Source organism: Centruroides vittatus, unplaced genomic scaffold, assembly GCF_030686945.1.
Source record: "Centruroides vittatus isolate TY-2023 unplaced genomic scaffold, ASM3068694v2 contig_917, whole genome shotgun sequence".
Taxonomy (NCBI): domain Eukaryota; kingdom Metazoa; phylum Arthropoda; class Arachnida; order Scorpiones; family Buthidae; genus Centruroides; species Centruroides vittatus.
In genome coordinates, this window is record NW_027122604.1 from 18,350 (window position 1) to 46,336 (window position 27,987).

The 27,987-nt window shown below is 30.1% G+C and overlaps 1 protein-coding gene across 1 annotated transcript; it reads left to right on the plus strand.

The window, feature by feature from the left end:
- On the plus strand, window positions 1–27,979 carry LOC136984364 (type I phosphatidylinositol 4,5-bisphosphate 4-phosphatase-B-like). The gene is made up of 8 exons (XM_067281322.1): window positions 1–152; window positions 7,714–7,910; window positions 8,071–8,177; window positions 14,563–14,662; window positions 18,539–18,591; window positions 19,264–19,354; window positions 23,137–23,191; window positions 27,627–27,979. The coding sequence occupies exons 1-8, from the start codon at window positions 86–88 to the stop codon at window positions 27,719–27,721; spliced, it is 765 nt and encodes a 254-aa protein (XP_067137423.1). The 5' UTR covers window positions 1–85; the 3' UTR covers window positions 27,722–27,979.
- The last annotated feature ends 8 nt before the right edge of the window (window positions 27,980–27,987 follow it).

Below are 27,987 nucleotides of genomic sequence, written 5' to 3' on the forward strand. Positions count from 1 at the left end.
TCGTGTTTTCTTTTGACAGATCATATGATCAACATATGATATTTTCTCAATTAAATTTTACGAAGGAACAGGAACTAGAAAAAACATGGAAAAGCGAGCATTACTTCAGGAAGAAAATTATAATGCAGAGTACGGAGCTACAGCACCAAGTGGTATGTTAACAGATCCGTGTTTATTGTTTTCACAATGTTGAATAATATTGACGTCATCGATCAAACGATAAAAACGTAATTTGGTATAATTGCGTGCTAAAATTATAAGATTTTCTGACAATTTCGTTAAAAAATCAATATTTTAACTCGAATATTTGAAACTGCAATCAATTGTTTCGTTAATTTGTTATAAACACTTTGGTAGGAGTTACTTTTAGATAATTTATGCATGTACACATCTATACACAATTTGTCTAAAAGTAACTTGTACTTGTAATGTGTTAAATTATTACTAACTTTTGAGCATTTTTGCATCGTGAAAATAATTACAAGATTTAGGCTAAACATACAAATTGAGGTTTCCTTTTTTAGTTTTCTGATGGTTATAGCAGATCTGTGAGCAGCACTCTTAGCTTTTTGCCTCTTTATTGTCTCTGATATGCTCCTTTTCTCACCCACTCTTAGAACTTCCTCATTTATTCCATATATTGAAGTTTATCCCAGAGCACCACTCTTTCTTTCTTCTATTTTGGGTAAATGGTAGCGAACATGGTGGCTCATCTCTGAAACAGTGAGGATGCACGCTCTAACCTAACCTATTCTAATAAATTACCATAATTATTGCCAACCAAATTATTAGAATAGGGGTAATTTATTAGAATAGGTTAGGTTAGGTTAGAACGTGCGTCCCCACTGTTTCAGAGACGAGCTGCCATGTTCGCTATCATAAGTAACATTAACCCTATTTTATCCTCAGGTCTTGTCTTTTGCTCCTTATAACTTCCTTTAAGTCATCCACCATTTTAATTTTCCTTCTCCCTCATCTCTTTCTGCCTGCAATCTTTCCTTCCATAACATCGTGCGATGAGCCTTCCTTGAATCGTGTGTCCCATTCAATTACCTTTTCGCTTCTTTGTTGTCTCTAATATGCTCCTTTTCTCACCCACTCTTCTTAGAATTTTCTCATTTATTCCATATATATTGACATTTGTCCTATTTTAAATGATTTCTAATAATTTTGTGTCAAAACCAAGTTTTTTTTGTTTTACAGAATATTTTTAGTTATTAAACTTCTTAAAGAATTTTTAAAGAATGTAATAAGTGAGAAAATATATACTAAAGAATTTTTCCAATGATGATAATATTGATAATACAAATTGTCAATAAAATCAAATAAGTAGATATTAAATATGACCTTAAATCTGTACCAGATGATAAGAAAGTGAAGAAATCCAAGCATTTGTAATTAATATTATAATAGGTAAAAGGTACATTATATTATTGAAGATAAATACTGTAAATTTCTTAATTTTATTTGGTCTGATAGTATTAAAATGTAAAAATCAACAGATTAAGTACTTTCTGTACAGTTTGATAAATAACTTATATAATTTCCTTTCTAATTAGAAAATTCTGGGATATCCTCATCCTACACACCGGGGTGTATAAAATATAAATCGAACTCACTTGTGCCTATTGACCGGTGTGAAATAAATAAATTCAATTCAACGAACGTTTTCTGGACGCCTTCCGTGTCCTTCTTCAGGTTAACTGCTGGATTCTATTATATTAGATCGACAGTTTTTTAAAAATAATAGAATCCAGCAGTTAACCTGAAGAAGGACACGGAAGGCGTCCAGAAAACGTTCGTTGAATTGAATTTATTTATTTCACACCGGTCAATAGGCACAAGTGAGTTCGATTTTTAAAATTCTGGGAATTCCGTAATCCTGCATATGTAGGTGTATAGGAATGTTACAGTAACTCAACAATCCAAAACGACAGATTGTTTATTTTGGTTGATTACACACTTAACTGGATTCATTTCGGGCTAAACTAAAATTAAGAGCTAGGTATAAATACAAAATTAGAAACAATTCTCATACCGGTACATATGATGTCCATTATACCTTCTTAAGCCTTTTTTCGAATTTCCGGTACTAAGTACTAACATTAACGACCACTTAACTAACGTTTTCGATCAAAATTAATTAAACATAAAAATGATAAAACTGAACATAATAGTAATATCTTAGTTTGTATTGAATCAGCTGCATTCTTAAATATGAAAATACGCAAATGTGATATGGAACATATTTCACCGATACATACAGCAAATGATACGGACTGATACAATAAGTTAGATTATGGATGTTTACTGCTATTGTAACTTATATAGTTCTATATACAAATACATCTTATACTTTTTTATTTATTTAAGAAAAGGGATTATATTAAAGAAGACATGGTTATTTTGATTCAAATAATACCCAAACTTTTTAAGTAGCAATGAGATTATAGTATTTCTGAGAATAAGAATGGAGCCAATGTGCTGGATCTTGAATTTGTATCACTCTAATGCCATAGCTAAGCAACAAAGCTATGTGTGAAATTTAATAAAATAGAACAGAACAAAAACTTGAGAAATTTACATGTCAAAACTGACCTGACATCAAGACATAAAAACCAAAATTTCTGACATTTTTGTCAGAAATTTCAAATAGATTATAACAGTTTAAACATACCTTATAATTTCCTAATATGTACTTTATATATATTATGTTCTACTTTGTAATGAACTATTTTTCTTTAGATGTTTAGACTAATGAATATGGTTCTATTCTTATTCTGGGAAAGACTATAATTAATTACTGATATTCATTTGGGATTTTTGATATCAATAATTCAATAAAATAAGTACCTATTAATTGGCAGATATTTATTTCAAAATCATTAAGACTATTCTAGAAAAAAGATTGATCAGAGATAGGACTCAGACTCTCAACTTCTTATGCAGATGTGTTACCAATTATGTCACCCAGATCTTCATCCAGTCTGCACTTCCAGACTGGTAATGAGATGTAACTGTCCGAGTCACTCATTGCACTAACTGGAAACAATTGTACTCAGTCTTGCATGGCACTCAGCCTGGAGGACTTTGGGTACGACTAATTATTAATTAGTGCCATGGAGGACTATATTCATTTACAGTTGGCATGATGATCAGAGGGGGATTCACCATAACTGGAAATGCATATACAGTGGTGCCTCGAATAACGGACGCTGCGAACAACGGACTTTCTGTTTGGCCGTTACGTAACTCGAGCAACGGACTGGCTGCGAACAATGGACTTTCCGGGCATAATTGGTGACCGCTCCATGGGTGCGTTCTTTAATAGCGGTCGCTCTGCGTCTCCGCTACTACGGGAGTGCGCTGCTGTTTGTAGGCATTTAGGAACGACGGTGAAAGAAAGAAAGATGGCGGCGCCCGCACTATCGATAGTATCGTGATGGAGGAATCTATAATTCTAAAATATGAGCTTTAAAAGGCAAAAGAAGGGTCCCAATTGTAAAATTTAACCATAAAATGAATTATTTGTTGAAATAGCATTCAAAATAGCCTCGAAAAAAAATTCGTAAAAACACTTACATCACCGCGTGCGCTAACTCGCGCTTTCACAATTTCTAAATTCTCATTCATAAAACCATATAATGGACCCGGAAACGAAACTATCTGAGCCATGGAGGACGCCATGTTGCTTTCCACCGTAAACTACTGCTACAAGCGGCCGTTTTTGCCGTTCGACGGCGCGCACTCCCACCGGAATTTAGGAACGCGTTCCGCAGGAATTTTTAAACGGATGTCGCTCGCGCAGAGTTACGCGGAGGAATAAAAGAACTCACCCCATGTTCATTTTTTAATGATACAGTACGGTTACTCTATGCTGCAGAACGAATTAGATGTTTTAACATGTATTTCTATGGAAAAATGCGTTTCGTATAACGGACGTTTCACTTAACGGACGTGCACCTGGAACGGATTAAGTACGTTATATGAGCCACCACTGTATATATATACATGCATTGTTAAAGTAGAAGCTCTGGCTTTGAGTCTCAGCAAGTTTGTATTGAATTTAATAATTAGAAATAAATTAATTTAGATAATTCTCACCCAAAACCTAAAGTCTGGTATTGGAAAAAATTCACTTCACTAATGTTTTCAGGCTCCTCCAGAGTCCTGCTTTAGGAGAACGTTCCCCTTTCTTTGATGGAACACCAATTTAAAATAAAAATTTGAATGTTGAAAAATATCAAAACGTATTGAAATATCCGTTAGTGAAAACATTAGTGAAGTGAATTTTAAAAATTAGAGGATGCAAGGCCAAAGAATGTGTGAAGGAATATTTTCTATCGGAATTGTTTGGCAATAGGATCATTCAAAAGCAATATCTGGTCTTCCATTATCACAAAGTATCAAAATACCAAGACTTTAAGCCAGGGGACTAAGAATATAAGAATTGTATGAGCATACTTTTCAGTCAGCATGGTGAGTGACTGGTATGGTTATGGACTCTAAATTGAAGCAGGCTAATATGGTTATAGACTGAACTTGACATGAAGAGTTTTTGGACAGAGGTCAGGATAATGTAATTGGCAATTCATCTGCACAGTAAGTAGAATTCTGTTTGACTCCCACTTCAAATTGACCTTTTCTTCCAGAATATTCTAAATAATTTATTTTAACTCTACTTATTAAATTTAATAGAAGATGGTGACTTAATTGCTCCTCTTTTAGTCCAAATCTATATATATAATCGAGACAAGTTGATGATGATAATAATAATAATAATAATAATCAGTGCAGAGCCCAAATGGTTAGGAGTTGAAAGTTGAAATTTGGTACACAGTTAGGGTACGTCACGAGAATGCACACTAAGAAGGGATTTTTTGAAATTCCTCCCACGGGGGAGAGGGATAGGATTAAGTCTTAACACTTCCATCAACAATGGAAGTGTTAAGAGAAAGCGACATGCAAGACGCAGATGTAGTTTTTTTCGTTTTTGCAGGAAATTGAACATATTTTTAGACCTATCTAAAAATTCTGTAATTAGTCTGGAAACAGGAAGGACCCAATTCTTGCATTCTGTGAAAACGGGTAAGGTTGACTGTAACGTAATAATCTTAATATTCGCTAAAACAGTTGAGGAGTTGAAAGTTGAAATTTGGTACACAGTCAGGGTACCAAATTTAAGTACCAAAAGTGTTAAGTAACAATGGAGAACAAGAGAAAGCGACGTGCAAGATTTACGGGCGCTGGAAAAAAAAAGAAAAAAGAAAAAGAGTAATATGTTGGAACATATTTGATTTTCAAATTTAAACAGATTAGTTCAGTTTTTCTCGACCTTTCTTCTTTAGAACATTCGATGAAAATCGGAGGATATAATCAGAACACGTCGTGAAAATCGAACAATATTAGAACATTCGATTTTCAAATTCGATCTTTCTTTAGAAAAACTTAGTTTGTTGATGAAATTACTCTTTTTCTTTTTGTGACTATAACGTAATAATCTTAATTTTCGCCATTGTTACTTTTGCCCGAGCAACGCTGGGCCTACCTGCTAGTTATATAATATTTTTATATTTTAGCCAAAATGTAGCTTGATTATTTGATTTAATATATTTTAATACCGTAAAATGAAACATGATTGTAGGCTGATTCTAATTGGAAGCATTTAAAAGGTTAATAGAATGAATCATTGTTGTTAATAATTGTTTTTGTTAATGTAGTTTATTGATAAAGAAATGGAATGAGATTTGATTGGGTCATCCTGTTATTTAATTCAATGATAAGTAGATTAGCTTGCAAAAGTTGATGATATATATAGAAAACTTTCTATTTAAAAACAAGTTCTATATTCAGATATGTGATAGAAACACAGTACACACACAGTAAGTTAACTTACTAAATCTATGTTTAAAAAAAAAAAAAAAAAAAAATTAACCTTTTCTTCACAAAATTTGTAGACAAGTATATGCAAACAAACTAAAATTAAACTTATGGTTCATAAACTAATTTGGTTCATAAACCACTATCAAGTGGACTTCTGAATAAGAATAGAAATAATTACAGCTATCTTAGGTAGCCAAACTATTACAATAGTAATTTAATGTATAAATGTACTTTGGTTTTTATAATTTAATTTCTTTTTATCAATATAATTATTTGAGATCAACAATATATAAAATATGGGCATCAACAATGTATAACAAAGGGCATTAGAAATCAAGTTCAATTATACCTGCATTCCATAAAGATGGAATGAATTGAGCTTTGTTAGCACATTGTCGTCCTATAAGGTAAGAATTGCCAGGCTTATTAACAGTATTTTCAATCTGTCAGATATTTGTTATCATGTCAGAAAATAAACATGATGATTGAAAACTCCATCTATGGAAATAATGTTTTCTGACAAAATTCCTGAATCACGGAGCAACAATAAATGCAAGTAGGAATCATAAAACTTTGAAAAAATTAAGATTGGCTGTTCAAAATAAACAAAACATACAGCCCTAGTGATATGAATTTTCATAACAATGGAAGACAACATATTTCTGCTTGAATGATCTTACTGTTGATTGGTTCTTGTCAAAAATATTTCATCACCCAGCCTGTAGCTTTGACTTTGATCCTCTGCTTATGTGCAGGTTTACTTTTGAAGACATTTTTAGTGGGAAAATTATTCAACAGCAATGAAGATGTAGCAAGCTGTGCAAGATTAGTTAAAAATCTTATAGCAGACTTCAGGAGTGTATAAAAAAAAGCTTGTTCCAGATGTAAGGTTTTTTTTTAATCTCTGAGGTGATCTATATGTTAAATATATATAGAAAATCAATTCTGAATTATTATACTAATAATAATCAAATGATAGAGCTGGATTAACTATAAGTATAGTTAATTATATAAATTTTAGCCTTTTTAATCCATCTCAATAATTTGATGATTGTCAAAAAATAGATAAATAAATGAGAGAACTTTTGACAAAGGAATGTCTAAAATGATTTCTTTGTGTCTTTGTGGTCATTCAGAACTTGCTTTCCAAATGTTGTCATATACCATATCTTGTTGTTTTATTGTGCATGTTTGTAGACAGGAGACAAATCAAATGAACGATATATCAGATGACAGTATAACCAATGTATCAATTTACTTATTTTCTCTATTTTCAATCTCCATGCCAACTTGCTTTTTTTGTGTGTTGTATTTGATACAAAGATAGCTTCAAGGTCAATTACTGAAATGGAGTAATATTTCTCTGCCAGTAGAAATTCAATGGCAATTGATTTTTAAAAAATTATTGGCTAAAGTGCTTTTTTATTTGGAAGACCAAAGAAACAGAATATATTCAAATGAGGAGCTACAGTATTATCGTTTATTTACTGTGGTATGCTTTGCATAATAATTGTTGTTCTTTTTGCAAAATAAACTTTCAGTTTCTACTGTTGTATTAATTTTACACACCCAAACCTACAATGTTGAGTTTCAATTGTGTGTAATTTTGTTTAAAACTTTGATTTTTTTTTTTATTGATCAATTGTTTTTATATAAAAAGGTATCAGTTTTGAATTTTTGTAAAAAGAATAAAATATTTGTAATTTCTTGTTAAGTACTTGATTTATTTGAACTGTTTCTCCCCCTTCAATGTATGATGTATCTTATAATTATTTCGTGATATTGAAGTTGATTTTTATTTTATTATTTTTCTGATTTTTAAAATTTTAGCACCTCCTTATGTGGAAGGAAATTCATCTGAATTCAATGTGCATGTAAATGAAACTGGCGAATTTCCAGTGCAACAGAATGTTTTTTCGGAAAGAATTATACCAACAGTTAGTTGCAGAGTTTGCAAATGCAGCATTGATATTTCTGGCAAAGCTGATCAATTTGTTGTACAATGTGAAAACTGTCATGAAGCAACTGTAAGTTCAATTTTTATTAGTATATATTTAATTGTCATTTCGTCATAATTTAGTGTGTAAAATACATTTCAGTTATCATCATCAATTAATAAAACATTTTATTTTATCATTTAAATTTATTTATAATGATTTTTTCCCCCCCCTTCTGATTCAATATTAGCCAATAAAGCTTGCTCCACCAGGAAAAAAATATGTTCGTTGCCCTTGTAATTGTCTTTTGATATGCAAATCTACGTCACAGAAGATTTCTTGTCCAAGGCCAAATTGGTAAAACTTTTTCAAAAAATTCTTAAAAATAATTTAATAGATTATATTTTATATTTTTGTTTATTGTATGGTTACATTACATTGAGTTGTGGTTGTTTTATAAATTTTCATATTCATATTTAATGCAAAAAAATTAATATGATGTGACAGATATTAAATATTTCATTCTATTAAATAATACAAACTCGTATGAAATTATAATAATGGAATATCCTGAAACTAATAGTGGTGCCTCATACTTTGAATTTAATTCATTTCAGGATACTGTTTGAATTCTGAATTGTTTGATGTCCAAATCAATTTTCCCCATTTAGAAGTAATGGAAGGTAAATTAATATGCTCCCAGACACTAAACAATACCTGTTTTGATAAACTTAAACAGCAAATAAACATAATTTAAGGTAAAAATTACACAATTAAGTGTCCTAAATAATAAATTAAAACGTGAAAACAATAAATAAAATAATACTGTATAATAAAATGAAAATTGCATTTACTATATCTTAGTGAGGAGTAGTGATGTCCTGTTTTTTAAGGTTACTACGCAGCTGCTTGGCTTTCTCACAAATAATCATTTCAAGGTTGATATCACCAGCTAATTGCTTCTCATTTATCCATGCTAGGAGTTTTTCCATCGCCTCAATAACATGCAATCTCCTGAAGGTAAACATTGTCATAGATTTGTTGCTTTTATTGCATCCTTGTTCTTAAGAATAGTGTGCACAATCGAAGTTTAGACAATGAAGAAAATTATTCACATTTTCAAGTCTATATTTTAATCTATTTTTCACCAACCACAGAAGTAACAGTTAAAAACGTTTGAAGATAAACTTCACGAAAAAACAAACAGTAAGTAGAAAATTCACATGATTAAAACGATATCAACGTCAGCCTTTCTATGGAGGATCTGACGTTTTTACATTAAAAACGGAAGTATAATCTTCTTACCATACCGTCAAGTCCTTAACATATTTATAACTGGTCTGGCCCTCTAGTGGTGGTTCTGAGTATTCCAATTTCATTTACATGTCGTTACATAACTCTGGATATCTTCTATTTTCGAAGTTTAGACAATGAAGAAAATTATTCACATTTTCAAGTCTATATTTTAATCTATTTTTCACCAACCACAGAAGTAACAGTTAAAAACGTTTGAAGATAAACTTCACGAAAAAACAAACAGTAAGTAGAAAATTCACATGATTAAAACGATATCAACGTCAGCCTTTCTATGGAGGATCTGACGTTTTTACATTAAAAACGGAAGTATAATCTTCTTACCATACCGTCAAGTCCTTAACATATTTATAACTGGTCTGGCCCTCTAGTGGTGGTTCTGAGTATTCCAATTTCATTTACATGTCGTTACATAACTCTGGATATCTTCTATTTTCGAAGTTTAGACAATGAAGAAAATTATTCACATTTTCAAGTCTATATTTTAATCTATTTTTCACCAACCACAGAAGTAACAGTTAAAAACGTTTGAAGATAAACTTCACGAAAAAACAAACAGTAAGTAGAAAATTCACATGATTAAAACGATATCAACGTCAGCCTTTCTATGGAGGATCTGACGTTTTTACATTAAAAACGGAAGTATAATCTTCTTACCATACCGTCAAGTCCTTAACATATTTATAACTGGTCTGGCCCTCTAGTGGTGGTTCTGAGTATTCCAATTTCATTTACATGTCGTTACATAACTCTGGATATCTTCTATTTTCGAAGTTTAGACAATGAAGAAAATTATTCACATTTTCAAGTCTATATTTTAATCTATTTTTCACCAACCACAGAAGTAACAGTTAAAAACGTTTGAAGATAAACTTCACGAAAAAACAAACAGTAAGTAGAAAATTCACATGATTAAAACGATATCAACGTCAGCCTTTCTATGGAGGATCTGACGTTTTTACATTAAAAACGGAAGTATAATCTTCTTACCATACCGTCAAGTCCTTAACATATTTATAACTGGTCTGGCCCTCTAGTGGTGGTTCTGAGTATTCCAATTTCATTTACATGTCGTTACATAACTCTGGATATCTTCTATTTTCGAAGTTTAGACAATGAAGAAAATTATTCACATTTTCAAGTCTATATTTTAATCTATTTTTCACCAACCACAGAAGTAACAGTTAAAAACGTTTGAAGATAAACTTCACGAAAAAACAAACAGTAAGTAGAAAATTCACATGATTAAAACGATATCAACGTCAGCCTTTCTATGGAGGATCTGACGTTTTTACATTAAAAACGGAAGTATAATCTTCTTACCATACCGTCAAGTCCTTAACATATTTATAACTGGTCTGGCCCTCTAGTGGTGGTTCTGAGTATTCCAATTTCATTTACATGTCGTTACATAACTCTGGATATCTTCTATTTTCGAAGTTTAGACAATGAAGAAAATTATTCACATTTTCAAGTCTATATTTTAATCTATTTTTCACCAACCACAGAAGTAACAGTTAAAAACGTTTGAAGATAAACTTCACGAAAAAACAAACAGTAAGTAGAAAATTCACATGATTAAAACGATATCAACGTCAGCCTTTCTATGGAGGATCTGACGTTTTTACATTAAAAACGGAAGTATAATCTTCTTACCATACCGTCAAGTCCTTAACATATTTATAACTGGTCTGGCCCTCTAGTGGTGGTTCTGAGTATTCCAATTTCATTTACATGTCGTTACATAACTCTGGATATCTTCTATTTTCGAAGTTTAGACAATGAAGAAAATTATTCACATTTTCAAGTCTATATTTTAATCTATTTTTCACCAACCACAGAAGTAACAGTTAAAAACGTTTGAAGATAAACTTCACGAAAAAACAAACAGTAAGTAGAAAATTCACATGATTAAAACGATATCAACGTCAGCCTTTCTATGGAGGATCTGACGTTTTTACATTAAAAACGGAAGTATAATCTTCTTACCATACCGTCAAGTCCTTAACATATTTATAACTGGTCTGGCCCTCTAGTGGTGGTTCTGAGTATTCCAATTTCATTTACATGTCGTTACATAACTCTGGATATCTTCTATTTTCGAAGTTTAGACAATGAAGAAAATTATTCACATTTTCAAGTCTATATTTTAATCTATTTTTCACCAACCACAGAAGTAACAGTTAAAAACGTTTGAAGATAAACTTCACGAAAAAACAAACAGTAAGTAGAAAATTCACATGATTAAAACGATATCAACGTCAGCCTTTCTATGGAGGATCTGACGTTTTTACATTAAAAACGGAAGTATAATCTTCTTACCATACCGTCAAGTCCTTAACATATTTATAACTGGTCTGGCCCTCTAGTGGTGGTTCTGAGTATTCCAATTTCATTTACATGTCGTTACATAACTCTGGATATCTTCTATTTTCGAAGTTTAGACAATGAAGAAAATTATTCACATTTTCAAGTCTATATTTTAATCTATTTTTCACCAACCACAGAAGTAACAGTTAAAAACGTTTGAAGATAAACTTCACGAAAAAACAAACAGTAAGTAGAAAATTCACATGATTAAAACGATATCAACGTCAGCCTTTCTATGGAGGATCTGACGTTTTTACATTAAAAACGGAAGTATAATCTTCTTACCATACCGTCAAGTCCTTAACATATTTATAACTGGTCTGGCCCTCTAGTGGTGGTTCTGAGTATTCCAATTTCATTTACATGTCGTTACATAACTCTGGATATCTTCTATTTTCGAAGTTTAGACAATGAAGAAAATTATTCACGTTTATCTTCAACGTTTTTAACTGTTACTACTCTGTGGTATGGTGAAAAATGGATTAAAATATAGACTTGAAAATGTGAATAATTTTCTTCATTGTCTAAACTTCGAAAATAGAAGATATCCAGAGTTATGTAACGAATAGTGTGCACAGTCGATTTTGACATTTTAAACATAGCTGCCAGATCTGCCACATGTGAATAGTTTTCATTTTTCATTCCTTTTTTGCCTCAATTGTTGATACTGCAACTTTCCTCTTAGGGTTTGTTACTTTTACACACTTATTGGGTGCTATGGGTAATGGGTAGGGGTTACATATAATGATGTCCCGATACTGCTGATACCAATACTGTATCGATACTTTCCTTTGATACCGAGTACTTTTTGTCTGAACCAGTATCAATACTTTTCCTCGGGTATTGGATCTGGTATCGTTACATTTTTCACAGACAGGTAAGATCTGACCAAAATTGGATTTTGCAGCCAAAACTAAAACCAGATTTGTGTTTTAAAGTCAGTTTTGGCCAAAAACAAAACCAAATCTTACATTACTTTTGGTTAAGTTAGACTTCTATAGTAAATATTAATGACCAAAATCAATAAATTTATTACATCAAATTTTATTCTCAGAATCTATTTAGAGTTCAGATTACTATTTATAAATAAAATACATTAAAATCTCAAATCAACTGATACAGTATTGGTAACATTTAGTTTATATTAGAAATCAGTTTTAGTAACTTGTTAATAATAACTAACGAGAATTAAGGATGTTATTTATATTAAAATTAAAAGTTTCAATTATACAAAATGTTTCAAAATCAAGCCACAGATTTCCAGTTTCAATTCCCAATGTCGATACTGGTTGGTATCAACACTTTTAAGATCAATACTGATACCAGCATCACTACTTTAAAACTACTCATGATACCACTGGTATCAATACTTTTGTGGTATCAGGACGTCCATAGTTATATATATACAAGTCGAAAGGCCCGATGCAGGCATCGGAGCATACTAAATAAAAATAATAATATACTGAGTATTATACTGTAAAAATATAAAATAATTTATATTTTTAAAAAAATTATTTTAAGATGTAGTTTGCTCAAACATGGACCATCATTAATTTTCTGTGCTTTAGACAATACAATCCTGGTGACCTATATTATTTAGGATTCTGATTTTTGATACTATACAAAATGTTTATAGTATTTATTATTAAAAACTTTGGATTTATAAAATACCACTGAATTCAATAAAAATGAATCCAAGTAATACTAATTTATGTGTAAAAAGTCAATATGAGGCTTTTCGACAGTGTGGGTCTACCATCGATCTCACATGGTGTAGACTCATTATCTTAGTCAAAGATAGGGTTACTCACTGTTTTTATGTTTTCTTAGGCTGATACAAGAGGATGGAACTGTACGGGAATAGTGGTAGCAGACAGAGATTTACACAGTTTGACAAATGAATTCACATTCATTGTAATAAAGCATGCTTACACTAGCCAATTGTTTTGAGGTGATTTGAGGGTAGGGTAGAAGGAAACAAGTGCTGAAACTCATAATTTCAGTCTACTACAGTGAGGAATGAAGATGAACAGAAAAGTCCTATTTACTCTGTTGGTCCTTCCTTCTCAGATGGTTGTTCTTCTGACACTGTTGGCTTCTTGAAGAGTGAGAAAGACCACACTGAGATCCTCAGTCCCTTTCTTTTAGAAGACTGGATTCCTTCTGAGTTTGTTCATCAGACTCAAAGGATCTTGTGTAATTGAAAATATGGGTTTTTATACAATTTGGGAACAAATTCCAAGTTTGGATTAATCACAGTCCATTACTTCTCCCCTTCTGATTGGTCCGTAACCTGTTGCTAGGGGCCGAATTTGAATTGTGGAGGTGATGACTATCCCATTTTGCCCCAGAATGAACCTGCTCTTCTCAAAGGGTTTGGTTATGCTTCCTCAAATGATTGCCCATAAAGTAGAGAAAATTGGTTTTGCTCTCCCCTTTCAAAGAGGGTGCGACTTTGTCCACAAGCTCCCCAGAGAAAGTATTTACTTTTTCAATTCCAACTGGCTATCAGGTAATAAGCAAAGTTTTACAATCAATGTCAATTCTCTCTTCTCATGCAAACATCAAATGGGAAATGTCATAATTAAGTTTTACAACACCAAATTCCTTTGTTTCTATTTTTTTCAACTTTGGTCAAGAATATATCATCCAAATATTGACATGAGTTAGGCAATTACATCCCACTGTTGGTTGAGGTCTAGACCTCACAATACTTAAAACTGAATGAAGTGTTTTTGTGTTAGTATTTTATCTTTTAAAAGTTTTTAATAATAATTAAAATCACATTTTATAAAATTTTACGTATTTTTCATTTTGGGTGTGTGTGTGTGTATTTATAAAAGAAAATTAAATAATTTTTGTTAAGTGTCTCTAATTTTTCCATTTAATGTCTCTGAGTTATTCAAGATATTCATTTAGTGCATTATATTTGATTTAAGTAACAAAGAAAAGTCTTTTCATATAATTATCATTTTAATTAAATTTTTTAATGGAAATAATAAAATATCTTAATTTTATATTTTTATAGATTACATAATTGTTTTTATTTTAATTATAGCAAACGTATCATAAGCATGGCTCCCTCAGCTTTTCCAACTAATAATGATAATCCAGGATTGGGTCAAGTGTCATGTCCTCATTGTCAAAGTGTCTTTATGGTAATGACAGTTTTATTATAATTTTGATATTATGTTTGGTTTAAACATAGATACAACTAATAATCTTGCTGAATTTGTAAATTTCCTGCAAAATGTCTGTAATTATGAAAAATTATGGAGTTTTGAAATTTTTTTTTTATAAAAAAAACATCAAAATTTAGGTTTTTTGCTAATGCATTTTGTTTTGAATGTTTCCAATAATTTAGTTTATCTAAAATTACATACTGTTTTAAAACTTAAAACAAAAATTTGAATTTCTGATGTTTGTTTTAATGACATTCTGATATTTATTAAAGAGAGAGAGTGTGTGTGTGTGTGTAGATAATGCAGATACAAAAATAATTGGAACAGAATATAACAAATATTAGATGTTAGTGGGCATATCCAGATACTCCACTTGTAAAAAATAAACTGAATATTACTGCAGACAACAATCTGGATTATGTATGTTTACCTGGAATGTATGCACAAATATCATTAATATTGTGTAAATTACTAATATACAGACATGTTCTTTATTATATTTCAAAATTTTTACCATTACTATAACAATTTCCTATGCATTAGATTATCCATAATTTCCAGCCGTTACATTTCAAAATTAATTTAAATATTAGCAATAAAGAATTTGTCCAAACTATAATGAAAAAATATTTTAAATTGAAAAATAGCCTAATTTAAAATCCGTTAAAGATGTAATCTGGTACTTTTCAAATTGATATCTATTTATCTTATTATCTATTAGTTAACGGCTAATGTATAAGTAATCTCCATTTAGAAATATTGAGTGATTTAACAACAATAGACACTTTTGTAATTTGTACAAAAATTTGTACAAATTACAAAAATTTATTAGTGTCAAAAACATGTAATGAATTTTAGCCCAATGAAGTCTGAAACAGTCAAGTTTAGGATGCTGCACATGAATCTTCAAATGTTCACAAAATTTGAATAAGAAAGGCTAAATATACATTGAAGTTTGAAGCCATTGCAAAAATTATATTTCTCTAACTATTAAAATTACCAAGGTTGCACTAAAAATAGTCAAACATCAGATATATACATACATATCTGCATCCATGTACATTGACAAATTTTAATATATAGATAATAAGGGAATGCACTAACAATCTGTACGCAGTTTGAAGTACTGTTGCACTGAGATGTTTCGGACATAACCATTAGAAAATTAGTAAGCAAAGACAACATGCATTTACATAAGAAATTTCATGTTTATAGATTGTGCTATGTTCATGGTATGAGAGTTCAATGATAAACAATTTGCTAGCTGAGGTTTATAACATTAATACTAGTGCTCTAGTAAACTAGATTCTTAGTGTTATGAAACATTTCAGAATTGGTCATCAGACTGTTTGATATAGGAAAAAGGCTGAAGAATGACCAAATATTGAGTATAACTCCAGGATTCTGCAGAATCACTAGAAAGATGCCTGTAAAAAGTAACTTTTGTTGGCCATTTCAAGAAAAGAAAAGAAGTGGACAAAATGAGTATAAAAGTTGCATAAAAAGAAGAAACTTTTATAACTTTTGAGCAAGAAGAATTTTGAAATAAGTTTATATAGAATATTATTGGTAAGATGGTGCCAAAATCAGCAGATAAACAACTACAGTGACAGAACGGAAAGACTGAAAATCATGGCCACAAAGATGCCAGAAAATCTAATTCGTTATATTGTGACAATGACTCTTATTTTACACTTAAAAATTCAGCTAAAACTGAATTATACACAGAACATAAAGAAAATATGAAATTTTAATATATTTTGAAATGATTTTCTGCATATCAATCAGCAGAAAAGTCAGTCAGAATGTTATTTTGCACCCTCATATTTTGCTCTGGATGTCAAAATATACTTGACTGAATGTATTCAATCTAAATTGAAGCCATTAAGTTGTTTTTGTCAATACAAAAACAACCTAATGGTCATTATAGTATGTGGCATGATGTATCTCACTGGACAGCCATTAATACCACAAAACTTGAAAATTTGAATATTAATTATGTAAAGAGAGAAGAAAATCCACTCAGTGTGCTCCAATTATGGCCTATAGAAAGATTTTGAGTTAATCTGAAACAAAATTTTATCAAAATACATGGGTACGAAGCCAATCTCCACACACTAAACTTTGATTGGAAAAAATTAGTGAGTTTGATGGAAATTATTTTATAAGCTTTTCACTAACAACAAATGTAAATTGCTGCTGCTGCTGCTGCTACATACCTTCTCCTATGAGGAACTTAATTGAGATATTAAATAAGATTGTTTCTCTTTATTTTACTCAAATAGTTAGGGATGAATAATGATATTAGAATTATGAATCATTCCTATAGTCCATCTTTAATCATAATTGGAAAAATTGATAATCATATGGATCTCATTTTTATTTTTTTCCTTTTTAGAAGATTCGGATAATATTAAAGTCATTTTTTAAAAACAAAACTAAGTAAAACAAGTAATAAACTATTTCAAGAATATTTTAAACAAAAAATATATTATGAATGCCACATGTGTTGTTCTTAACTTTTCAGCTCAAAATTTTGATTTAATCTATACCCACAATTTATGTCAATCCACAAATTTATGGTAGGATACTGATAGGCTACCACAGGTCATATTTTAGTTCTAGCCTATGATGAAAGTATATAAGGCCATGCCACTCTATCAAAACACTAACCATCAATTTTGGAATGTGTTTTATGCCTGTAGTGCCCATAAGTCCCTAACCAGGAGGAACTGTAACAATAATTATTAAATAAACTGCTTGCTTATTGAATGAAATCTTTTATGATTTATTCACTGAGAATTTGGGAGAATAAATACATAATTGCTGTTGTAGACATCTCAAACTCTGTCATCTGGTATCCATTAACCAATCGCATTCAATTATTTTCTGATCAGAAAGCATTCTCAGAATGGCAGTTATCAAACAGCTTGTTGAAACTGTAAAACAAAATCCATGTTTATAGCATTAAAAAACTAAAGTGCATGGACATAAAAGACAATGCATTTTCTCAATTAATTTCTATTATGGTTAAGATTTTACTGGTTGGTTTTGAAATGCCATTTTCATTAATTTATTACCAAAAGTTAGGTACAAACATGGTTACTTTTCGACATAATCACTGTGAAGATTGAGGAATTTGTCATATCTGTGAACGAGCTTTTCCATCCCCTTGTCACAGAATGTTACCACTAATGACTTGAGATGGGCCCTAACGTTTTGAAGATCATCATTAGTCTCGAACTTCTGCCTTCGTATTTAAATAACAACCCAAGATTTTTAACATAATATTAAACAAAATGAACCTTTAGTTGTCATATTTTTTAATGATTTTGTTGATATTTTTCATATTTGTGAGCAGTAATGCAATGAATAAATATATATTACCCCATATTATAATAAGGAATTGTGTATGAACTGCATTTTTTATTAACATGCACTAGAAAGCAATGAAAATGTACAGCATTATTAAAACATTTTATATTAAAATATTACAGAAGCAAACACAATGAAAATAAATGAACAAAATAGTGAATCTGTTGTAATGAAGTTTTTTAGATTACATTGAAGTTTTGAAATAAAAACACAATCGCATTAGAACTCAGGTACAAACACCGAGACAAACTAATAACAAACAGATGCTGGAAATGGATTTACCCCTCCTTCCCACTAACATTTGAATTTTTTTCACAAATGTATTTCAAATAAATTTGTAAATACTGGTACTGTGAGAATTTGAATACTGAGATATGGCTATATTTATTTTGCATATGATATATGTGTGTGTTCTTTATAACTATATTTATTTAACAGCAAAATCATAAATTTAATTAAAATGTTTCCTTTCTTTAGATAAATACTACCGAGTTCAAAAAGGTGATGAGGTGTGTATATTGTAGGAGACGGTAAGTTGAAATTTTAATGTCACTCAGTCATATTTTGATCTTTCTTAACATAAAATATTTATTCAAGAAATTAAACTGTTTATAAAATCTGATATAATCATTTTAATATTTTTGACTTGATATTTTTCCAAATATCGTTTTGATTAGGATTTTATTTTTATAACATACTCTAAAACGTTTAAGACAAAGAAGTTGCATGACTGAAATTTATAAACAATTTTTACTGTTCAAACATGCTAGTCGGTTTGTTCTTGCATCTATATAAATGATAGATATTTTATCACGAATCATTAGTTGTCTTGAAATACAAATGGATGAAAACGATCAAATCAAAAATTTAATTTGTTTCTGTATGTAAATGCCAGATTCCTTTCGACAAATAATTAACTAACAATTACTCTATTAATTAAATTATTTTTATAAGAGATGATTAGATAGCTAGAACAAATTATAGTTAAACATTTAAAAATTTTTTAACAATATAGATTAATATTTAATTTCTAAAATAATCGGTATATGAATTATAAATATATTCAGTAAAATTTGTTTTAAATTATTTAAAAATATATTATTGTGTATAAATTTAAATTTTGTTTTTAGTGAAGTATGTTGTGTATATGTGTAATTTTTAGATGATTTTAAATATTTATATTATATTTTATGAAATTTCAGTGTCACATTTTCTTCTCATTATATAAAAAACAGAAGAAACTTGTGCATGATTCTTACATTATTGTTCTTGATAAGTGGAATATTTACTTTAGTAAGTAAAAGTATTTTAAATAAATGTATTGTGAATTGTTTGTTTCTATTATACCATGTTTCATATGTATTAAACTTTTAACAAAGTTGAATACATATGAAACATAGTATAATAGACAAGATGTAAAGGCTTTCACTGTGTTGTTGTCGGGAAGAGACTTCCCGATAACAACACAGTGAAAGCCTTTACACCTTGTCTTTTAAACCAGTTTTTTATTGGTTTTAAAGTTTTTATGTTTTTATTACCTTTATTAGTGAATTTTTTCTGTATTTTAAGTAAAATATTTTATTTTTAGTTTTTACTTGTTCTACCTCAACAGTTTTAATAATTAGTTATTCCAGTTGTCACTATAATTATTTTTAGTTTTACTGATATACATAATAAAATAAGAACTGAAGAGGGGCACATCCATTGCAAATTATAGAAAATAAAAATATCCATTGCATATCCATTGCAAATTATAGAAAATAAAAATATACTTTTTCCATCAAGAGGAGTGTTCCTGTATGATTTGTTCTCAATAGCTACTTTATGCTAAGTTCCAAAGAACATACAACTACAGTAGAGAGTTGTTTATCCGAATCAATTGGGAGCTGGGGTTGTTCGGATAACTGAGTTTTCGGATAACCGATTATGTACGAAAAAATATATTAACCTGTCTGATGTTGAAAGTTTTCTCCGTTGCGTGTCGCTTCGTGTTGAATTTTCATTGATTTTAAGCCTAACGATAATTTTTATAATAATAATCGAGGCTATTGTATTGTTAAAAATTATTTCTTTATTTTGTGCAAACAAAATAAATATATTGAAAAATAAAAAAATAAAAAAATTATACTTTAGAAGTTAATCTAGTATCAAAAACGTTCGATTCAGCATGACACAATCCGACTGGAAAGCGTTCAGATAACCGACTTTCTACTGTAATTGAGAGTACAGCAAGCAATCAACTACTATTGAAATCTCTTCTGCACCTTTGCCATTTATACATTTTCCCCCAATATGAGCTTTTATATATTTTCCATATTTTCAGCATTCTAAGCTTTATGATATCCAAGATTTTCTTAACCTGGTTTCATTCTATTTTGCCAACACCCTGGACTTGTTTCACATATTGGGCCAAAGTTTTTGAAGTTTTATTTCTAGAGAAATCATACTTATGTTCAACCAACCTTTGCATCCAAGCCCTGTTAGTGGAATCTATGTACATGAGATTATTATCAAACCTACTGTCCTGTAGTGGTATAGAGTAGACTCTCTGTTCTGTTTGTTGTGACTATGTGTGATATAACCAATGTTCTTTAAATCCAAGTGGAACCGATGTACTCTATTACACAACAGCAAGGATATGGCCAATCAGTTCTGCTTACTGAAGATATAGCAGATTCCAGTAACAGACCAAAGAATCCACTGGGACTTAAAGTACATCAGTTCCACCACATGCTTCCTACAACAAATATTAACAGAACATAATTATGATATCAGCAACAAGAAACACACCACTGTCTTGTCCATTTATGCTGCAGATAGTGACATCCAAATTGACCTATAGAATGCCTCCATCATTAGGCAAGCCAGATAATGGATAAAATAAAGGCTATGGAAGCGCTAGAAATTTATAAAGCTGAAAAATGGGAGAAATATTAATTTCGAGGATGAGAAATTGTTGTCCTATGCATGGCAGAGATTACTTTAAAAACTGTAACCCAACACAATTGTAACAAAACTATTCATAGCTCCATAAGAAGTGCTTTTGGAAATTTATGTACTGCACTTGGTGCATATATTGACGATTATTTTTTGATGATAATTTCACAAACGAATTTAAACATGTGAACGCATTCAAAAACAGAACATTTTAAAAAAATGCAATGATACACAATGATCGTGAAGATATTTGAAAAAACATTCTGATTCTGAAACTTTTCACCTGAAGAAGATCCAGAGGGAGGATCAAAAACATTAGTCTTTCTATGAGTGATGACTGACTTGAGTTTTTATTTAAGAAAGTGTTTTAGTACAATTAACTAGACAGTTATTGACAATAAAAAATGTACTTTAGATCATAAATGTCATTGAATACATATTTAAATGTCAAATTACTAAATACAGTTTTCAACTTGTAATATAATATTGTAATATAAATAAACAAGATAGAATTACAGAAAAATACTTAAAATCCTGTATAAAACAAAATTTCATATTAGTTCTCATACTAAGACATTCATAAAATTGAACAGTATTTATAAAAGTAAACTGCAAAAGTTGTTTGTATTAGTGTTGTTTTTAAATCTATAAAAAATGTTCAGAACATTGTTGCTAGAACAACAGATATTAACTTTTTCAGGCCTTCCAATTTTTTGTGAAAATAGATAATTTCATCTATTCGTAATGTCCATAAATTGAAAATATTTAAATATTATTGCTTTTTAATGTTCTCTCATAATCATATTTTTTCATTAATTTGTAATTTAAAATACTACTAAACTAATTTTAATAATGCGAACGTGAAGTTAGACAATAGAAAATAAAAAAATAAAGCAAGTTAACTCAGACTTTCAGAAATTGTAAAATATTGTTAAATCTATTTTAAAAAATTAAAGTTAGCAACTTTCATGGGCTTGGATCTAGAAAATTTTGAATCCTCTAAATATAAATTTTTACATCAAAAAACTGATTTTTTTTTTTTGTTTTTAATTACATTTGGCAGCCTTTACAGATTTTTTTTCTGCATATCTCCTGGAAGTGTTTTGTCTATCACAGGTTCAGAAATACCAGTCTAGGGAATAGAGAATAGAAAAATCTTAATAATCACTTTTCAAACTTATTTTACTTGATGATATTGTTATTGAACAATTGAATAAATTGAATATAGAAATAAGTATTTTTCTTGTTTATACGATATCAAAGCCATGATAACAATTGGCAAATATTCATTTGATTATATTTTCAGCGTCATAAAGTAACACATATATACGTGGTACGATCCAAAAGTTTGGGGACTGCAGTAATCTAAGACAAAAGCGTGTATTTGAAGTTACAGCGTATGAAATGGATTTTACCAAACCACCTCTACGTGTTCAGGTTAATTTCACCCATGTCGTGTGATTAAACCGCAAGCGCTACTGTTTTTTTCCAGAGATAGTTACCTTTGTTCTGCGACGTAATAAAAGTGGAGTTTCAAGAACAACCTCCAACATTAAATTTTGTCAGCGTTTAGGTAAAACACCTATGGAGACTATAAAATTGCTAAGAAAGGTGTATGGTGATTCTACCATGGCAAAGTCGAAATATTGGAGGTTGTTCTTGAAACTCCACTTTTATTATGTTGCAGAACAAAGGTAACTATATCCGGAAAAAAACAGCAGCGCTCGCGGTTTAATCACACGACATGGGTGAAATTAACCTGAACACGTAGAGGTGGTTTGGTAGAATTCATTTCATACGCTGTAACTTCAAATACACGCTTTTGTCTTAGATTACTGCAGTCCCCAAACTTTTGGATCATACCACGTATATATATTCTTTAATAACTTCATATAATTTATATTTCATTTATCATACTATTTAAGAAACATTTATCTATATTTAGAAACAAAAAGACTATTTTAAGATATTTCAGCAATTATGATATATATAATTTTATTTTTAAAAATTTATTTTATATTACTTTTATTTATAAGTTTTTAAGGCTTTAATGATGAATTTCAGATAATTATATATAAGATTAACAAGTTTTTAAATATAAAGTCATACAATTTACCTTGAAAACATTTTTTTTCCAGGTTTATACAGTTCATAAGGTGTTGCATAAACCAGCTATCATTGCAGCATATATTGGTAACTTGTTCTATTTATTTACTAAGGATTGTAATTTTAAAATTATAAATAATAAATTTTAGTTGTTATTTATAAGATTCATATATTGTACTTTTTAACAAATAAAAAAATATTATTTTATGATATTTTCTTAAAATTTATAAATTGCTTACTTAATTAGCTTTTGAAGTCAAATAAGGTCGTTCATTATACTATTTTTTTAATATTATATACCACTTAAAAATGCACATAATCTTATGCATGAAGTTTGAAGGTTCTGCAGAATATGTTTGTTAATCTGAAAAGATCACTTTCTATGTTGTTTGATTGTTATTTAGTATTCATTATTATATAATAATTACAACAAACTACACCTTAATCCAGTAAAGAACAAAAATAATTGGCTCGGAGTGGGACTTGAAACCACAACCACCACTTGGCAGCATATCCTCAATGTAAGTGGCAGTTGTAGCTTCGAGTTTGTTCTTTACTGGATTAATTAAGGTGTAGTTTGGTGTTTTTAATATTAAAAACATCCAGTATTTAAAGTATAGTTTACATAATAATTGCAATTGTACAACACAATAAATAATTTAATGTACAAAATCTGATTGCTGATTATGCAGTTAAAGATGAAAATGATATTCCAGGAAGTTACTGTAATAAATAGAATCTATCACAGTCTGGGTAAGAATTTTATGTATAAGAAGAGTTTGTATAAAGAACAAAATATTCAATTGACTCTCTTCTGTTAATATTTTAATTTCAGTGATCTTTGGTGAGTTAAATAATCATCATCATCAAACTAGATAAAAATGCATATTTCATTATTGTGGGATACTACTTGGTGTTGGTGCAAAAAGTTTACAGCTTGAAAAACTTTAGACAAAATTTAAATGTTGGAAAGATATGATTAGTTTGGCTAACTTTATTAAATATTATTATTTTATTTTGTTATGGCTTGTGTTAAAATGTCAAGTTTGTAAATATTTTCCTCCTTATAATGAACCATTGCTTTACACCAGTGTTTCTCAACCTGAGGGTCGCAACCCACAAGGGGATCTTGGTGATATTAAAGGGGGGTCGTGAAACAATAATGAAATCATTTTATGAGAAAAAATCATTTATTATAAACTTATAAACATTTTACAATAAGTACACATGTAAAGAAAAGAAATTAATGTGATAGTTGCATTTGTTTTTCATTTAAAATTTTCTCCATATGTGGATCTACATTAGAAACACACAAAAGCAAATTGTTTTTGAGTGATAAAAGACGATTCCTGTATTTAGTTTTTAGCACTGTATTTAAAAAAATTTACATTTATAATTACGGTCAAAATTCAATTAATAATAGTAACATTCTTTCTTTCTTTCTTTCTTTCTTTCTTCTTTGACTGCATCTAATTACTAATTATGTATCTACGGACACCAAACCTTTATAATGCATCCTTTTAATTCAAAATTATTAGTAATAGTAAGGCTTACTGTTATTAGTCCTTTGGGTGGAGGGTCGCAAAATATTAATTTTATTTATATTTACTATTTGGGGGATCATGGAGCTAAGAAGGTTGAGAATCGCTGCTTTACACAATAGATATATGAAGCAGAATATTAGAAAAGCTTCGTCTGTGAGGCTTACAGAATTGTGTTTGTTCTCAAAATCCATTTGATTGCTTTTGATTAAACTTTGTCATTTTCTGTTAATTGCAATTCAGAATCCAAAATTACAATAAAAAAAAAGGGGCCCCCATGACTTCATTTTTGAGATATAAGGTCATTTCACGAGCGCATGTGACAAAGCAGTATTGCATGAATTTTCCGCAACTTTGTCATGTGACGTTTTACAGTCGCTAGCATGTCTTCTATGGTCTTATACAATCAAGTTTGTTCTCAAAATTTAATGGGCCAAGTTTGATAAAACTTTGCCATTTTCCATTAATTGAAACAAGAAATCCAGAAATATGTATAATGCGAGTCCATTTAAATGTAAAAGGTCCAGCAATGTTTAACTTTCCAGGTAATATTTAAAATTTTGGTAACAGATGATGTCATATCATAACAGATGAAATGCAATGTTTACACTTAATTATTATAAAATGGCAAAAAGCTTAATTTTGAGGGTAGGGATGGGTTTTATAAAAAATTGTAAATGCTGATAACGAGTAAAATCGTCATTAAGTCCAACCTTACTCAAGATACAACATGCAACCCGCTTTATCTTCTCACCTCCTCGACCTTAAACCACCAAAATTTAATAGCATCAATCTCTAATACATAAACCTTCCTGCAAAATTTCAGAAATTTTTGAAAGCACAGAAGTTATTAAACTTCAAAGAGGGTAAAAAAACTCATGCCCCACACATTTCAACATTCATACATACAGAAAAACCTCAAATGTTTTTGCATTTCTCAACATTTCAAAGTTCCAAGTCCAAAAATGTAAAAATCTTGGGGGACATTTTTGACCAATCACCATAGTTTCCTTCTGTTATATATAACAGAATTATATTTACTTTCCTGTTATATATAACAGGAAAGTAACTATAAGAGTCTATGAGAAGTCATAGACTCCTATATATCAAAAATGAATTTGTATACCATTAATAATCCATTTGTATACCAGAAATCTTCATTTTTGGTATACAAAAGTATTACAGTGACAATGTCCATGCTCTCTGGTGCAAGTGAGTGATCCTGATAGAAAATAGGCATGAAAAACGAACAAAACACAAGAACAAAGCAATCAGTGGCAATTGCTTTGTTTTTGGATCACCTCTCTGTATCTAGTCAGTGCAAGAATCATGTCTTCCATGGCCTGCATGTACAAGGATAGCCTCTTTTGTGGCAGCAAGTGCACAGTTCACTTGTCTGCGTCCATGCGAGGTATGAGAATCACCTCTTCTATGCCTATCAGGTGCAGGGATCGCTTCTTTCTTTCTGGCTCCACCTCAATTCTATCATGATACGACAGAGTCATGCGATGTCCTAGTAATATTTCACTATTATGATGCGTGGAAGAAATGTCTTAAAATAGAATCAATAAAAGCCTAGAAGTTTATACATTGCTACATATTTAGATTTGTAAGGAGCATTAGTCATTGCTGTTTCTTCTAGTCTGTTTTAAGATTCAAAATTTGCAAAAATATCAAGTTTGACAGTAGAATACTAGTTTCACTTCTTAAATGGATAAGTATAAAATTATGTCCTCATTATACAGATTGATTTGTAATTAAACAGGAACTGTTTATAGCTCTGTGTAGAAAGAGTTATTAGACCAAATTTCCTGACTGGGCTTTCAATTTTGCAAATAAAGTGTAGTTCCAAAATTTCCCAATAGGGAAATTCGGTGCTGTACTGCAATTTGCATATAGAATTTGCAATGCACAAAATGGTACCAAGCCTTACAGAAATTCCTGATATACAGGTACTCCTCACTTTATGACCACTCGCACGACCACTCGCACTTAGGACCAATCGAGTTTCGACCTGCAATTTGGGGAATCCCCTTTCTCAGCTTGAGTGTTGGTCAGTGTTGGTGGTGACATACGCACTAAGCATACTATAATAGTCTTATAGTACTATAATAGGCTAATAGCATACTATAATAGTCTTTTTATGAATAAATTTGAAGTTTGTTGCATAATTTGTATAATTTTACAACGATCCTATATTCCCGGCGCAAGCTCCTCGCTTAACGACGTAGTCGTCGGAACGGAACTCGGTCGTAAAGTGAGGAGTACCTGTATTAGTGTATCTAAGGAATGATTAGATGGCTCTTCCATTTATACAGAATGTTTGATGTTTTGTTTCCTTAATTCCTAAGAAAATTTTTTAAATATTTGTGTATCTTAAAAATTTTAACTTGTTAATAGAAATAACTCATTTGGTGGAGAAATCATAAATTAACTTTTCATTTTCAGTAATATTTCACTAATGATAATGTACGCTGTTTCAATTATAAAGCAAGAAAAATGCAGTTTTTAGCATTAAAAGTCATTTCATATACAGTAGAGCGTCGTTTATCCGAATCAATTGGGGACTGGGGTTGTTCGGATAACCGATTATGTACGAAAAAATATATTAACCTATCCGATGTTGAAATTTTTCTCCGTTGTGTGTCGCTTCGTGTTGAATTTTCATCGATTTTAAGCCTAACGAAAATTCTTATAATAATAATCGTGGCTATTGTATTGTTAAAAATTATTTCTTTATTTTGTACAAACAAAATAAATATATTTAAAAATATAAAAACAAAAAAATTATACTTTAGAAGTTAATCTAGTATCAAAAATGTTCGATTCAGCACGACACAGTCCGACTGGAAAGCTTTCGGTTAACCGCCTTTCAGATAAACGACGCTCTACTGTATATATTACTGTGTAATACTAGACTTAAAATTATCACTATATTTTTTAAAATTCCAATTTTGATCATTTTATTTTTCTCTTTACAGGTTTATTTGGATTTTTCCTTCTCTGTTTGGTGAGAACAGTCTATTATTACTCTGTAAAACCTCTTCGTTTGGAAACCTTCACAGAATCTACATAGCATCTTTACTGACCGATAACCATTTTTACTCTTCGAAATATTTAGTGAAATTATACTCTGTAAAAACAAATATTGAATTTAACTGAATTAATTTCACTCTATAAATAATCCTTCAACAAAAAATATATATGTATAAATTATTTTTATAATTGTTTTATAAGATTTAAGATTGTATTAATTTGTAATAGTTATAAATGAGAATTTTCTTAAATAAATATTCCAAGTATTTGTTAAAGTGTAATAAAAGAACGAGCCAGATATCTAGT